We start from the raw sequence: 14,917 nt of genomic DNA on the forward strand, positions 1-14,917 counted from the left end.
CCTACTCACCAATACACGGTCATCAAACACACCTGTTAGCAATCGTTACGAACCCTTAGAAAACCACACTATATTATTTTACCTCGCGGTCAAAGAAGTCTATATTGGCACCAAGGTTGTGATTCTATCGGGAAAAAAAGGCTATTCACTGATTTCACTCGTTTTTTGGCGGAGCAAAAGTTTACACGTAGCGACGTGAGTCCATTTAAACCAGAATCTCTAATAATTCTTCGTCTGCTGCGATGCTTGTCTAGTGGCTAGCAGGTAGCAGCGCTGCCGGTTCGTTTTCACATCGGCAACACTTTCATCATAAAATTTTTTTTAAATTGAGCACTTATGAATTTCAGAAATATGCTGCATGTTTGAAAATTACTCGGAAATAACGGTTCCTCGTGAAATCAGCGACACGTTTTTCACAACCTGTTTGATACCTATTTAAATCTACGAAATTAAATTGCAAAAGAATGCGCGTTTGACATGGCACACTGTATTAGACACTTGTGGATAGACAAAAAAAAAAATCAACAAAAATATGATCCGATCCCGCAGAAATTTTCATGGAGAAAAAAAGGACCCCCATCAACGAACGTTGGTCATTTATCAGAATTAGAGATAATGCCGACAATCAAGAAGAGTGCAACATAGGAAAACGTGAAACCAATAATCGTAAATATAGGAATAAAAGAAAAAATTTGGTTTCGCGAGCTTTCAATTTCAAGTAGAGATAAGGTTATGCCGCGGCAGAGAAGAACAGTGAGTAGTAGAAAGACTTGAGATTGCTGAAGACATTTTTTTTACTAGTTCATTACATATCGGTGTCGTATCTCAAACCGCATGGGTGACGGAATTCTTGATTTCGTTCGTGAATCCATTTGTTAGATACTAAAACAAAACCATTTAAAATTAAAACACAATCAAAACTTTGCAATTCTTAAAATAAGCATTACCCCATTTGGATCCAGTAAGGACGGGACAAGCGGCATGGCGAGTCAACTCGTTACCCTCACCATTGGGATGCAAATTGTACCAAAAGGCAGCACTTCCTTTCTGTGGCCACAGAGCCAGGTTCAGTTTGGGGAAGACAGTTGCGCCACCGGCCTCGACTTCGCTCATCTATAACCACGGGAAAACATAATTTAGTACGAGTAAAAATTTGAATTGATAAATTACACGACAAGAACACCACCACCACCATCCGCTTAAATAGTCACACCCAACGTTTTGGGGTAAACCGCAAAATTTTACACAAAGAAATTCCGATAAGGCATTTGAAGTCGCCCATAGAAGAATTAGTTAAGTGATCCGAAAGTTCATTTGGTGACGTGTTGTATCGTGGAAAGGAAGTGCGTTGTTCTTTACGAGTGAACAAGTGTGTTAAAACTCACGTAGAATAGCCAAGTGGCAACACGGTTGCCCCATCCCAAATCTTTGAAGGCGTTGACTTCCTCTTTCTGTCGTTACCGATGAAACGGGCGCAAAGGGGGACAACCACAAGCAAAAAAAAAAAAAGACAAAAACAAAATGGCAGTTAATAAATTGGCACTTACATACATCAGCCAGGTCGCGATGCGATTGCCAGTGCCGAGTCCTTGGAAGGCCTTAACCTCCGAAGGCTTCAGCAAAACGCAAATCGTCAAAGAATTAAGATTTAAAGAACACTTTTGGCAACATGGAAAATGCGCCGCGAAACAGAATAATGAGTTATAAGAAAGAATAAGAACGTTTTTATACCCTGGCGTAATCAAAATGAGGCTCGTAATGCCCACCAATGCCGTAATTGACTACTTGGAGATCTTCAGCTGTGGCCATATCAAGTCCAGTAATATCGCCAACACGACGGGTCACCTGTAATCAAATAAAAATATGGTGTGAAGTGAATAAACAAAATCACTTGTTGATGTTTGCTCTACACTAACCTTGAATACATGATCGTGTTCTTCGCTTTTCAACCAGGCGGATTTTGAAATACGGTAGTTAGCTGGCTCGAGGTTACCAGTTACACTGTTCTGTACAGTTGCTCGCTTAAACTATAGCACAGAAAAAAGTAGAATTTAAGTTTTTTTTTGCTATTAATTAAATAAATAAAACTGTACCCTTGGTTGAGCCATCTTTTTCACTGTTTCGATCTCGTCATCGTTAATAACATTGTGGTAAATGACGATAAGAGGTTTATGGAAAGCCTCCTCCATTTTGACGGGTTGAATGTATAAGTAGGGCACATTGTTGGTTACATAACGGCAGCGAAGACGGCCTTCGATTTTAGGATCCATCAACTTCTCACCTCTGCAGAGAACACCGAACATGTTATTTATGAAAGAATACTTTAACTTTTGGGTAATTTTTTTACCTGCACAGCTTTTCATAGTTCTCTCGTTCAGGTAATTGGTCACTGGGTTTTGTTAGCTTCAAGTTGGCAGTGTTGAACGGTTCATCCATGACCACGTTATCCTCACTGTGAAGCAAATAATTCATAAAATTACAGAACCAAAATTGAATTTTCACATCAACTTACTCTCCAGTCTCTCCACGGCGCTGAATGACTCCCTGCTGACGAAGGAGATCTTCGTAGTACTTTTTGTTGCCGAGTGCGCGTTGGTGGAACGGAACAAGCTTGAGAAGTTCATGAGTCAATTGAAGAGCTTCCTTGACGTTTCCTGAATTGAAAAAAAAATCAATGTAAATTCTAATGTCTATGATTCAATGCTCGATGCACTTTATACCTTGTTTAAATGTGGAAAAAGCCAAATACTCGAGAATATCTTGACGAGTGACAGTCTTGTTTGACTCACTTTCGAACTTGTTCAAAGCCTCTCCCATCCACAATACAGTGTGGTAGTGATCGCCGTTGTTGTAAGACTGCCGACCAAGTTCCCAACAATCACCAGCTGTCCATTTTCAACGTTTACATTAATGATTACTTGCACGCAAATCCCTGAAGTGTGTAAGTTAATTACCGGTTAGCTGACGAGAATATTTCTTCCCCAGCAGCTTCCCTTCGGCCAAAGCATGGGTATCCAGCTTGTAAGTGTCTTGGAGTCTCATCAGGGCTGCTGCTGCTCCATTCAAGTCCTCATCAGAAGGGAAGCGCAACACACTACGATGTTGAGTAATGTTTTGAATGAAGGCTGTTGAACAAATTGCAGCAATTAGATAAATACAATTCAAAGTCTTTCACATTATTTGAACATACCAGGGCCAACATTTTGGGTCATGACTCCTTCTACCTGCTTCCAATCAGAGGTCAGGCGTTTAACAAGCAAATAGGCATTGATAGGGTTGGCCAAGTACTTGGACACATCAGCACTGGCTTCCTGATACATGCTTTCATAATCTTCAAGATATCTGTTGGAAATGAAGACATATAGTATTTAAGCTGCACATTCAATACAAAACAATTCGTCTTACCCTCTCAGGCGCTTTAACCTGATCTCTTCAGCTTGGATGTAGTTATCAAGGTGTCTTACAAGTTCCAACTCAGTTGATACGAGACCCTCCATGTCCGCCAAGGCAGTAAACACTTCACCGAAAACAGCATTTGATTGCATTAGAAGGAAAATTACTGGTAAACAGGTGATGATATGCATGTTGATGCCTATTTAAAATGTAAGAAAATAAATAATGAGCTTAAATAATTCAATTTAAAAAAGTGCGTCGTAATACTTTTCAACGGGAAACCGTACACAAAGGATTTATGGCTAGTTTCAAAATTATGGCAGATTGTTAAATGACGAGATTTTTTGATTGCATTAATGACCTGCCCTACGCCTCGTAAGGCTAACGAGCAACAAAATTTACGGTTAAAAAAATGGCAGCGAATGTGAATCTGTCGGCGTAAAAACTCTCGACCAACTGAGAGCACAGAATCACGTACACACTAAACGAAACATCTGTCTTTGACAGAAGGGCGGAGGGGGGAGGTTGGGCAGCCTTGACTTGACTTGGCCTGTCCTTGAAAAGTCGTCTGCTACTTTGTTGCTTGAGGCTGTGCGCATCCTATTGGCAAATCGCCTTGCATTATTTACGCGGTCACACGAATCAATTCAAATTTGTTTGTTTGTTGTAAGTGAGCTGTAGATATAGTAATGTAACTTTCCCGATAAGATCCCCCGATATTTATAAAGTTTTATCTCTTCTCCGCGATAAGGAACGTTGGCTCGACAACAGAACTACTCAAATATCTTTCGTATTGACAGTTGGTAACAGTCGCGTTGGTCACAATGAAGTTTCTCGCTGGTTTCGTGATCGCTTTCTTCGCAAATGTTTGCTTTGCTGCGCCATCAACTTACAAAGTTGGTGTTGGAATTGCTGATGTCACCGGACCTGCGGCTGAAATTAACACGGTAGAATGTCTATGATCCCATCTGTCCATCTTGATAGAGTTTTCTTAGCTTTTATAAAAAAAGACGTACGTATGTATACGTGAGTGAAAGGTAGTAGCCGTTAGCACTTATGTGCTGGTGAAAGTGTGTCATCCTTTGTAGTTTTGTTTTTCATTTGTACACTCTCCCCCGAAGATGTTTCGTGAAAGCTTTCCTGGAAATCCCCTTGTAAAATTTTAAGAGCCTTATAAGCTTTTCAAAGATCCAAAATTTTTTAATAGAAAAAGTGCATTGCAACATTGTCTGCTCAACTGTGAAGCTAACAGTAAAACGCCGTTCGACATTGGAATTTGTTTCACATTCATTTTTCAATCATCTATGTTTTTTTTCTGATGGCAGATGGGGTACGCTAGCCCTACACCGCTGACTTCCGGAATCCACACACGCCTGTATTCCCGAGCCTTCGTGATCGATGACACTATCAAACGGGTCGTCTTTGTTAGTGTGGATGTCTGTATGATTGACCAAAGCGTCAAAACCGAGGTATATATAGTATAGTAATGTTTCGAAAGTTGCGTGTTTGTTGTGCTGTGTGGTGGTTTACGTGCGTGAAGACGAAATAGCTGGCGGCTAATATGTTTTCCACGAGGAAATAAAAGCAAGAAGAGCTGGACGTCTAGGAAGAGAAAAGTAGCGCTACTTTCACTCGTCCTCATCACAGACACACAGAAAGAAGAAACATCTCTCGGGGTTCGGTCGCCTCATTTATTATAGATGCGCTTTTATGTATGCCATACTTTCACCGCTCCAAAAGAACTTTGAAGAAGCTATCCGGAAGGTGACCTAATTCTTTCATTTTCATCTTTACCACCCAAAAAAAGTTGCCCGCTATGTTGACTGTAATTATGGTCATTCGGAAAATCGTTGAAACCGAACGAGTTTTAACGATCGGAGCTGAATAATTGATAACGCGTCGTGCGTTAGATATAAAAATGTTGACTTACTTTGACTGATAAGATGTCTGGATGAATAATAATACGTCCTCGTTTGGGTAAACAAAAAGAAACTGAACTAGTTTGATTCGCACACTTGAGGAAAAAGAACCCCAAAAACAAAAAAATTCAGCAGCGGTTTTGTTATCGTTTCGAGAAAAACCGAGTTTATCCGACAGAAGTCGGTAGGCAACTGAAAGCCGAGCTCAGTAACACGTGGGATGTTAGGATGCATATATATGTGTGTACAAAAAGGAACGGGCAGTGCATTTCGTGTCTGGTCCCGCCTCCTTTTTCTACATACCCCAACGGCTCTCTCTCTCTCCACGCACCAGTTACCCACATACAACACTCGTCCAACCATTCGTCTAATTATTTGGACCTTTCATTTTTCTTTCTAGCTCGTACCCATCGTCTTATTCTCTCATCTGCTTTAATATTATGATTCAAAATTCATTTTATTTGGGTTCCACGGAACTCCTGATGCTGCTGCGGGAAATGCGTGAATAAGTTAAAAACAACCAATCGTTCGTTGTGGTATCCGGTGCTGGTATCCCTAAAAACCGAATTTAAAATAGATATTTGAGGGCGCGTTCCAGATGCGGCTGTATAACTTCTTCAAGTTGAAGAGGGGGGAAAGCGAAGAAGAAGAAGAAGAAGAGGGATCGCTAGTGCTGTTGCCTACGTGACTCCTGAAGCCCAAATATTCTTCTAGAACGATGCCTACGTGAGTGCGCACACTGTCCGTTACACTCGGAGCGGATTCAGAGAGAAAGCGGGAGCCTTTTACCTACACCAGTACACATTTCCCCGCTCAATTTGATGATAGTTCTTTTCACAATCAGCAGTACAGACATGACAGGTGTTATTTTGGATATTTGTTTATAGAAACCACGCGCTTTCCCGAAATAATGCAACGTAATGTACGAAAAAATAATGCTGCAGTCGAGTATAGTTTCCATTTCTTTTGGGACTTTTCTCAGCAGAGCTCAGACTTGGAATATTCTGTTTATGGCTCGTTTTCTTGACTGTAACCCGAGACTTGTGTTTACTTTTAAACAGCGTCTCCCTCTCTCTCTCTGTTTCTTCTAGATAGTTCTCGCCAAGAGTTTTGTGTAGCCTCTCCACTATAGCTCTGCTTTCTACATTAATTTGTATGGAAGGGGGAAAAAAGGGAGCGGGGGCGATGGCAAAACAGTTGGGGTGTGTGTGTGCCCCGACAAATCTAAATGTCCGCCATTATCAACTGTTTTCCTAGTACTATGTAACGTTAAATTATTTCAATGACTGGTCTACGTGACGACAAAGTCGGCGTGATTATTCTTTTCCCTACTTTCTCCAAATGACCATCTTCTTTTTCATTCGAATCACAACGAAAAATAACCTGTTTGTTATTCGGCCATGTCACACATATTCCCTCCCCCGTTTAGACAGAATTCGGTCGAGCTAACCGGTTAGCTCAAAAAATTGGGGAGTTGTCGCTCTCTCTCCCTATACATATCAGGCGGACGGAGGAGAAAGCTCTAATCACTCCCGCAGACGTGACCCATCTTTGAGATAGCCGAGATATACATATTCCAGGGACTCTGGATATCTCTAGATGTGGAGGCGAACTTGAGAGAAGGTCATCGTCTCCCGATTCAGCCAGTTCCCGGGGTGTGTAACTATACACACACACACACATATGTTTGTGTCTGTACAAGTCACGTACCCTCGGGCCACTCATTGATGACCTAAACCCACCAGCAACCCATAAATGAAAAAGCCCAGCGGCTAGCAATCCCGTTGTTGTTATTCTTTCTCCTATACGGAAATTCCCGCGTCCTGATGCTAAATGGCTTATTACAGTTACGGGAATTGGCAAAGGCGACAACCGCAAAATAAAAATTGAATTCCCAGATTCGTACTTTGCAAATCGCAACCTTCAATTGCGCGTTTAGTCTGTTCGTTTTTGTTTTTCTATCGATAATATGTTTTTCTTTCTCCCACGAATTAATCGTTTTGCTCTTCTATATAATAATGTAGGTCGTGAAGCGACTGCAGGGCAAGTACGGCGGCATGTACTCGGCCCAGAACGTCGTGCTGAGCGGAACCCACACGCATTCGGGACCGGGCGGCTATCTTCAGTACGTTCTATTAATCATAACCAGCAAAGGATGGGTCCAGCAATCTTTTGATGCTCTTGTCGCTGGTATTGTTCAGGTATATCAAAACTATAACGGGATCGCCATCTGCGCACATTTCGTCTCAAATTTTTCCCTTGCCGTTTTAATTTATGACACGCGCGAAAGAGCGTCGATGAAGCTCACAACGAGAACGCCATGAGAGATGCGCATATTTATTACGCCACAGATATTTTAGTCGACGCCAACATTAATCGCAGTCCATCGTCTTATTTGAACAATCCGGCATGGGAAAGAGCCAAGTGAGATTAAATTAAATGAACAGATATCCACCGGGAATTATAATTTCTAAATCGCCATCACAGGTACACGTACAACACGGACAAGGATATGGTCCAGCTGAAATTCGTTTCGGTAGCGGATGGTGAACCAATTGGCGTTATCAACTGGTACGCTGTCCATCTCACCAGCATGAATAAAACCAATCAATACATTTCGTCGGACAACAAAGGCTACGCTGGGTTATTATTCGAGACGAAAATCAACGGACCTGACATCATGCCAGGCAAAGTTCGTCATTATTTTGCTTTCCAATGTTTTTAAATTCAATAAGTAATTCACGAGCGTCTGCGATGAGCACAGGGTCCGTTTGTAGCGGCTTTCGCCAGTACCAATCTTGGGGATGTGTCGCCCAACACGATGGGAGCCAAGTGCCTCGATACAGGACTCCCGTGTGATTTCGTGAGCTCTTCGTGCAACAACCGAACGCAGCTATGCATCGCCTTCGGACCCGGAAAAGACATGGTTGACAGCACCCGCATTATTGGAGATAAACAATTTCAAAAAGCTTGGGTAAACTCATTTGATATTTCCTTCAAACAACTCAAAAACCGCGACTAAATGTTTCCTCAATTTTATACATTTGAATTCACAGGAGATGTACAGCAAAGACAATTCCGAATTGGAACCGCTGGAAGGTCCCGTTCAGTTCGCCCATCAATTTGTTGACATGCCCAATTACAACGTTGAGGTCCAAGATCCCGTCAATGGGCCAACGACGGTAATAAGGAACTTTCAAGCCCTGGTCAATATTCGATCAACATTTAATTCCCCCTTTTTTTTAAATTCGATAAATCAGGTGAAACTGTGTTCGCCGGCTTTAGGCTACGCATTTGCTGCTGGATGCGTGGACGGAGCGGGTGCCTTCGATTTTACGCAGGGGACGACTTCCGGAAACGATTTCTGGAATTTAGTGGCAACCGCCTTGGTTGAGCCGAGCGAAGAAGTTCAGAAATGCCACGCTCCCAAGCCTGTTTTGCTTTCCACCGGAGAGGTTAGTACTTAGTAGTATGTGCTATCCTTTGTTAAACCTACTTAGAAAATTTAGTTATTGGAAAGGTAAAACAAACAGTGCATCAGCTGATTCCTTGCTCCCGCCTAACTGGTTTGTTCTCGTACTGGTCACGCTAGCAAAGTATCCAAGTCACACACGAACGTCTTATTCGTCACGTATGCCACCGCTAGTCGCTCCACCTTGCGGGAGTTTTATTCTTCGTTACGATCTAGTTGCGAGTTCGCCCATATCACTTCTCTCTAGTTGTATAACTATTGTAGCATGATATGAGTAACCTCGTTTCTTTTTCGTGGGATCTGTGGGAAGAAGTCAACGACGTTAAGTATACAACCGTACAGCCCCTTGTCTACACGCTCTATGAGGGCGTTGCAGTAGGCTATAACGAACATAACGGTCCGGCGGTAGAATGTAGACACAATGCAATTCAAATTTCCCACGATAAATCGGTTGAAAAGTACGAATTTAATTCAAGTTGAATGAGCTGAAAGCAATACTAAAATTATTAACGAAACTTAATCTTCTGGAAAACTATTAAAAAACGTCAGATGTATAAAGTGTTAGACTGATATGATTATACCTTCAATTCTAATTAAAACATTGCGTTTGTGTTTTGACCATAGATAACCTGGCCATATGCTTGGCATCCCAGCATTGTGGAAACGCAGCTGTTTCGAATTGGGCAACTATTGATAGCGGCCGTTCCGGGTGAATTCACAACCATGGCAGGCAGGAGACTTCGTGAAGCTCTGAATGCCGAAGCCGTTAACAGTGGTGGGCCATCAAATACTAAAACAGTCATCGCTGGACTCTCCAACGTGTACACTCATTACGTCACCACTTATGAGGAGTACCAGGTATACCAAAAGAAAAAAGTTACTTGTTCCCATTTTTAAAAAAACTTCAATATAGCTAAACGTTTTATTCTATCCGAATGATAAAACAAATTTTTAGATGCAACGGTACGAGGCCGGCTCCGTAATTTATGGCCCACATACTCTGTCCGCTCACCTGGATCAGTACAAGAAATTAACTCGGAGCATTTTTAAGGTATTATATTGCTCACATAAAATTTGTGTCAAGAAAAAAAGGAACTTTCATAAATTGATGGCGATAATTATTAGAATGAAGTCGTGGACGCCGGGCCGATCCCACCGTTTTTGCTGGACAATCAGATCTCCCTGGTATCTGGCGTCGTTTTCGATAGACCGGCCTTTGAGCACGAATTTGGCGACTGTCTTGTTCAACCGTACCCATTCGTGCGACCCAACGAGACTGTAACTGCGACATTCGTAAGAAATGAATTATTTACCTGTAACCGACAAATCATTTTCAGGTTTCTTATTTTATTAATTATTAGGTTGCCGGCCATCCGCGTAACAATCTGATGCAGGAAGATACTTTCATGACTGTGGAAGCCAAGCAATCCGATAATAGTTGGAAAGTCATCCGAACAGACGCTCATTTCGATACATTGTATACGCACGAGTTTAATGGTTGTATATTTTTTTATTGAGAACCGTTCCTAATTATCCATTTCTCAGCTTCTATTGGGAAAAAACGTCAGCTGTTGGACAGAGCGAAGCGCATCTACGCTGGATCGTTCCAGCCGACACTCCGGAAGGCCAATATCGCATTTCACACTATGGCTATTACAAAAATATCGACGCTAAAGTCTTCCCTTACAACGGCACCACCCAGTCCTTCGAGGTAAGCCTAATCTAGTACCGTAAGAGGATGCGGCAACAAGATGCTTGTTTTGGTAGTATCCCGAAATATTACAGAATTCATTTTCTAATAACGGCAGGTTGCAGCTATGGCTGCATGAGTGGCTCACCATCCGTTTCCTCTTCGAAAGAAATATTTTTTCGAATAACGAAGACGACACCTGCTTTATTTTTAAACTTTTGTTTAGGGACAACACTGTGGGTATATGGAAAATATACAGGGAATATTCCACTTTCGAGAAAAATGAATGACCTAACAGGTTTTAAGTGAAATCTGGCGATGAACAGTTATCTCAATTTAGGAACTAACACACAATTGAACATTTAGGTTAACTCCTGTCCCTTTAGCACCATTTCTTCTCTAACCTCTCCATCCATACGTCGATGGCGCTGAAGATCTCGAACATTGTCGTCTAGAATTTTCCTTATTCATCTACCGGGTTTTCTCGTGCGTTTTAGTCGAATTTGACAGAAGGGAAACTGAAATTACGCCGCAGGGAAATGTACTCGATTGAAATATTCGCAAATAACGGACTCGGAAGAGGTGAAAGCTTCGTCCCAATTTCGTCTACCATTTTGTGAAACGCTTTTCTCAGGTGCGCCTTTAAAGTACGCGCGCGGCTGGGGTGAATGCTCTTTATGATCATAAATCATTCGGCAGGAAGTTCCCCGAGTGCATTGCAAATCCGCGCGTGCTGTTCAAGCTAATTTAATGTTGGAGGAGTTACATCGTCATGGGAAATATTTTCAAACTTTCCCTTTAGGTTTGTCAAGGTGTTTTCACTTATTATCAGTCAAGATTTGGTACGCTGAACATTTTTCCCTTTTCTTCTGAATTTTCCCTTTTTATTAATTTAACTAGAAAGTGGTAGACACCTGAATTTGATAAGGAAATATGCTGGGATAGTCTGAATAGGTAAAATGTCTACCTGGGGACGAAAATGTCTAAACTTTTTGTTGCTAGGGTGTTTTCTGTTTGGGTTTTTATTTTTAGGGGTCACTTTCCTTTGTTGTCGAGGCCTAGAAAACAGAACATTGGAATTTTTCGAATGACCTTAGCCTATTTGAGGTCAAGTAGGGTAGGACCGGGTACGGCGGCAAATCAGAATCCGGTTTAACTGACATTTCCGGATGGGCATTCTACGTTTAAGGCAAATTTAGATCGACCATTTCGGGTGAAAGCGCTTCGTCCTACGTGCACTTACCCTATGCATTAGGGTCTTCAACTCAGATACTTTCCTAATTGTGGAGAAACTGGGAAAAGAAATCGATCGAGAATCGGAAAGCGAAACATTTGCGCAATATAATGGCACCCGACGATTTCGAAAAAAAAAAATAAAAATAGTGCGACAAAAATAGCCCAATAACAACCGAAAATAACAATCGCTAGCCATGTTTAGTGAATAAATGCGATGCGAGATAATACCCGTATTTGGTAACGGACATGTTCTGACTCATTGACGGTCATGAAAAATTGAAGGAAACTCTTGCGGATTTATTCCACCCCTGAGCGCCGATGATTCTGTGTGTGCGTACAGATAAGTCAAGTCCTAATCCATTGCGGTTAACTTCTAACTGGACATCTTATATAGGCTTTTCACGCGTGAATTATAAGCGCGGACGAATGCGTCTGCTGGCAGCAGGTAGACTTTCTCTTTCGTTCAACAGACTCACGAAACATAGCCATAAACAAAGATGTCCCATCTTGATACTTTGCTGTGAGAACATTTTCTTCCCCTTTTTCTTTTGTAACCAAGAACCTATAGCTGTTTTCTTTTTCTTTTGGTTACAAAACAAGTTATACACGAAAACTGTATGCGATGATGAAATTCGAGCGGTATCTTTGGTCAACGGATGGATGCGCTTCTGTCTGTACCGCCAGCATATGTTAGCTCGATTACAAGAGTGCTTTCGATTTCCCAATCAACTTTTTATTATTCACTGTTGTTCTCTGCATGAGGAAAAACAGCAGAATAATTTGACTTTAGGACCTTGAGAGTTTTAGAAGATCTCGAACAAGTGTCGGTTAGAAACAAGTTTTGTAAAATTTGATTACAGGAATCTATTCTCAGCACATAATGGTTTGTGTGAGGAGAATACGCTGTACATTATTAAGTCAATTATATTCGTGGGCAATCAGAATGTCCTTTGGTTGAAATGATAGACAATTGCCGACAGTTGCTTCCGCGAGATCAACAATCAGAACTGCTGTTCTTTGACGTTTCGCGCTAGATTTATTTCGAATGCACTTAATTACATGTGATTATATTTGACATCGCAATTGAAATAATAATAGTTTTCTTCTTCGCATACATAGCAACAAGCATAGCAAATTCTCCTTAAAGCTTTGAACAGGTTTCGTTGCACTCAACAATTTCTGCCAGTTTGAATTGATAATATGTTAAATAATGCACGCACCAAAGACGTCTAACTTCTAACTGGAATGTCTTTAACTTTTACGAGTTTCCTATACAAATACTGCATGAATCGAATCGAAAATCTATACTTCCCATTATTGATATTGTTATTTATCTGGTGGAATTTTACATTGATCGGGTTTTACACTTTATCCGGTACCGGAAAGTTTCATAGATACTATAGTAGCGCTGTCTAGGAGTAACTTCTATAACCCTATAGCTATATTTGAAAGGTAGATTTGCTTCGCAAAAAAAATGTCAAATTGTTTTTTGTTTTTTCAACAGATAAACAAAGTCTAGATTAAGATGCCTCTTTTAACGAGTTCGTATAACGTCGGTATGTCATTAGTCAACCGCAGCCACGAACGTAATTTTAGAGTTGGTGGTCACAACTTGGAACAAAGTATCAGGGACTCCAAATCTCTCACTGCAAAACCCAGTTTGACAAATTTTTATACGTGCGTGTGCAACTGTGCGTGTTTCAAATTTTTCGAGCTGTTCGTTAAAGCCTAGAAGAAAAGAGTAATCACACAAAGTGACGTGATGACGAAATTCCCTTGAAAAACAGGTTCCATTTCAGACTGTGCTGCGGTACAAGCGTGCGCACTTGACTTACAGTGCAAGTGAGATTAGCTGAATACTAATCCAAACTTTAAAAAAATCAAAATTGAAGATATCCGAAGAGAATGTCAAGATGTCAAGAGCGCTGACGGTGGAATCAGAGTGTTCCACCGACGTCAATGGTGTAAATCAAACAGTTCAATTAGGTCTAATCAAAATTTCGTAAAACGCTTGAATAAAAAGCCTTGATAATCCATATCGAATCTCCCTTCCCTTATTTTATTTAGATTTTCTGAATTTGAATTGGTGTTCTGCTGTCATCTAGCGTTCAAATACTACACTTCGAAGTTTCTTTGTTTATTTTTTTAGCCCCAAATTATTCAAAACAAAATTCAAATTATTCAAACTTCTCCTTCATCTGAAGGTCCTTCAGATGGGTCGTTAAGTCATGCGTTAAATTCCCGTGTTCCCTTTTGAATTTTTGGGCTCAGAAAATTTGGTTGCCAACCGATGTTATACCAGTGTACGTTAAACAAGATCTTACTAAAGTGGAAGACCAACCTTTTTTTTGCCCTTGAGATCGTCACGTACTACCAAACGAACCATTTCTTGCGGCGTCGTGCGGATGTGCAAACTCAACCTATGCTTCTCACTAAAGTTATTAGCTCCGCCCGAAAAATATTAGCGCTCAATTTCAAATCGGAATTGACTTTTGATGTCCTTGACATCACTCCCTTGAAACCTAATAATTCAAAACACCGATTTGTTTTCCGTAGCAAAGAGGAGGCTCCGGTGTGGCGGCAGGCCCCTCTTGGCCCTATACAATTTTCTAGCTGCACTTTGCTTGAAGTGTTTAAAGTCAAAATATTTTCAAATTTGATTGTTTATCACAGTTGTGAGGTACAAAACAAGCCTAAGCTGTAGTCGTCCTACAAACGAGTTATTTTTAAAAAATCTGGCTAAGTCAACAAAAAGACAACAGAAAACAGTTCCAGCCAACCGTCTATAGCACAGGAATAATCGTACCCCGTACTATGTCACGATTGATAATCAATAACGCCACCCAATAGAAGGGAGAATAGAGAAACATTTTCCCTACCTTTGAGCCTGGGAAATACAGCCAGACATCCACAAGTGCTCCATCCGCAGAAGTTGAATCCAGCAGGCGGGATAGGGAAAAGGATCTCAGACTCGTGAATACACCCACACTCACATGGGCGTACACGAGATTTAAAGAAAGGGGGGGGGGGAGAGAGAAGAGATCCGTAGCTCGTCCGATATCGGTAGTTTCTCCAATAAAACAAAGATGCTGTTTATCTAAATAAAAAAATTATAAATTTGGTTACGAAAATTATTTATACAGAAACAACAAATAAGGAAAAGTGAAGCAGTGAGTCTCATGAGAATGAGACAGACCCTAATTGTTA

At 41.1% G+C, this 14,917-nt stretch overlaps 2 protein-coding genes across 7 annotated transcripts; one reads left to right on the plus strand and one right to left on the minus strand.

The window, feature by feature from the left end:
* Positions 1–467: 467 nt before the first annotated feature.
* Positions 468–5,529, minus strand: LOC124201753 (prolyl 4-hydroxylase subunit alpha-1-like). Of its 6 annotated transcripts, none has more exons than XM_046597952.1 (13): positions 5,324–5,529; positions 3,406–3,592; positions 3,191–3,342; positions 2,955–3,125; positions 2,721–2,885; positions 2,513–2,654; positions 2,348–2,452; positions 2,094–2,283; positions 1,917–2,027; positions 1,732–1,845; positions 1,386–1,451; positions 948–1,113; positions 468–882 (listed from the first exon to the last, which is right to left on the minus strand). In XM_046597952.1, the coding sequence occupies exons 2-13, from the start codon at positions 3,582–3,584 to the stop codon at positions 806–808; spliced, it is 1,638 nt and encodes a 545-aa protein (XP_046453908.1). In that variant the 5' UTR covers positions 3,585–3,592; positions 5,324–5,529; the 3' UTR covers positions 468–805. The 6 variants fall into 6 exon arrangements, with proteins under 6 accessions (XP_046453908.1, XP_046453911.1, XP_046453907.1 ...); XM_046597955.1 differs by lacking the exon at positions 1,386–1,451 and adding an exon at positions 1,548–1,613 and having other exon boundaries at positions 5,324–5,518; XM_046597951.1 differs by lacking the exon at positions 5,324–5,529 and adding an exon at positions 3,661–4,080.
* On the plus strand, positions 4,205–10,761 carry LOC124201747 (neutral ceramidase-like). Its single transcript, XM_046597942.1, has 14 exons — positions 4,205–4,340; positions 4,719–4,862; positions 7,337–7,513; positions 7,603–7,736; positions 7,800–8,004; positions 8,077–8,286; positions 8,369–8,494; positions 8,573–8,767; positions 9,409–9,642; positions 9,740–9,835; positions 9,910–10,077; positions 10,146–10,261; positions 10,330–10,495; positions 10,593–10,761. The coding sequence occupies exons 1-14, from the start codon at positions 4,218–4,220 to the stop codon at positions 10,611–10,613; spliced, it is 2,115 nt and encodes a 704-aa protein (XP_046453898.1). The 5' UTR covers positions 4,205–4,217; the 3' UTR covers positions 10,614–10,761.
* Positions 10,762–14,917: the final 4,156 nt, after the last annotated feature.

This window comes from Daphnia pulex, chromosome 9 (assembly GCF_021134715.1).
Source record: "Daphnia pulex isolate KAP4 chromosome 9, ASM2113471v1".
NCBI lineage: Eukaryota > Metazoa > Arthropoda > Branchiopoda > Diplostraca > Daphniidae > Daphnia > Daphnia pulex.

Coding starts and splice junctions, on each gene's coding strand:
- LOC124201753 (XM_046597952.1), bottom strand. CDS start 3,584: ATGCATATCATCACCTGTTTACCAGTAATTTTCCTTCTAATGCAATCA. Junction 3,126..3,190: donor GACCCAAAATGTTGGCCCTG/GTATGTTCAAAT, acceptor TTTGTTCAACAG/CCTTCATTCAAAACATTACT. Junction 2,655..2,720: donor TTTTTCCACATTTAAACAAG/GTATAAAGTGCA, acceptor TTTTCAATTCAG/GAAACGTCAAGGAAGCTCTT.
- LOC124201747 (XM_046597942.1), top strand. CDS start 4,218: ATGAAGTTTCTCGCTGGTTTCGTGATCGCTTTCTTCGCAAATGTTTGC. Junction 4,341..4,718: donor CTGCGGCTGAAATTAACACG/GTAGAATGTCTA, acceptor TTCTGATGGCAG/ATGGGGTACGCTAGCCCTAC. Junction 9,836..9,909: donor TAACTCGGAGCATTTTTAAG/GTATTATATTGC, acceptor GATAATTATTAG/AATGAAGTCGTGGACGCCGG.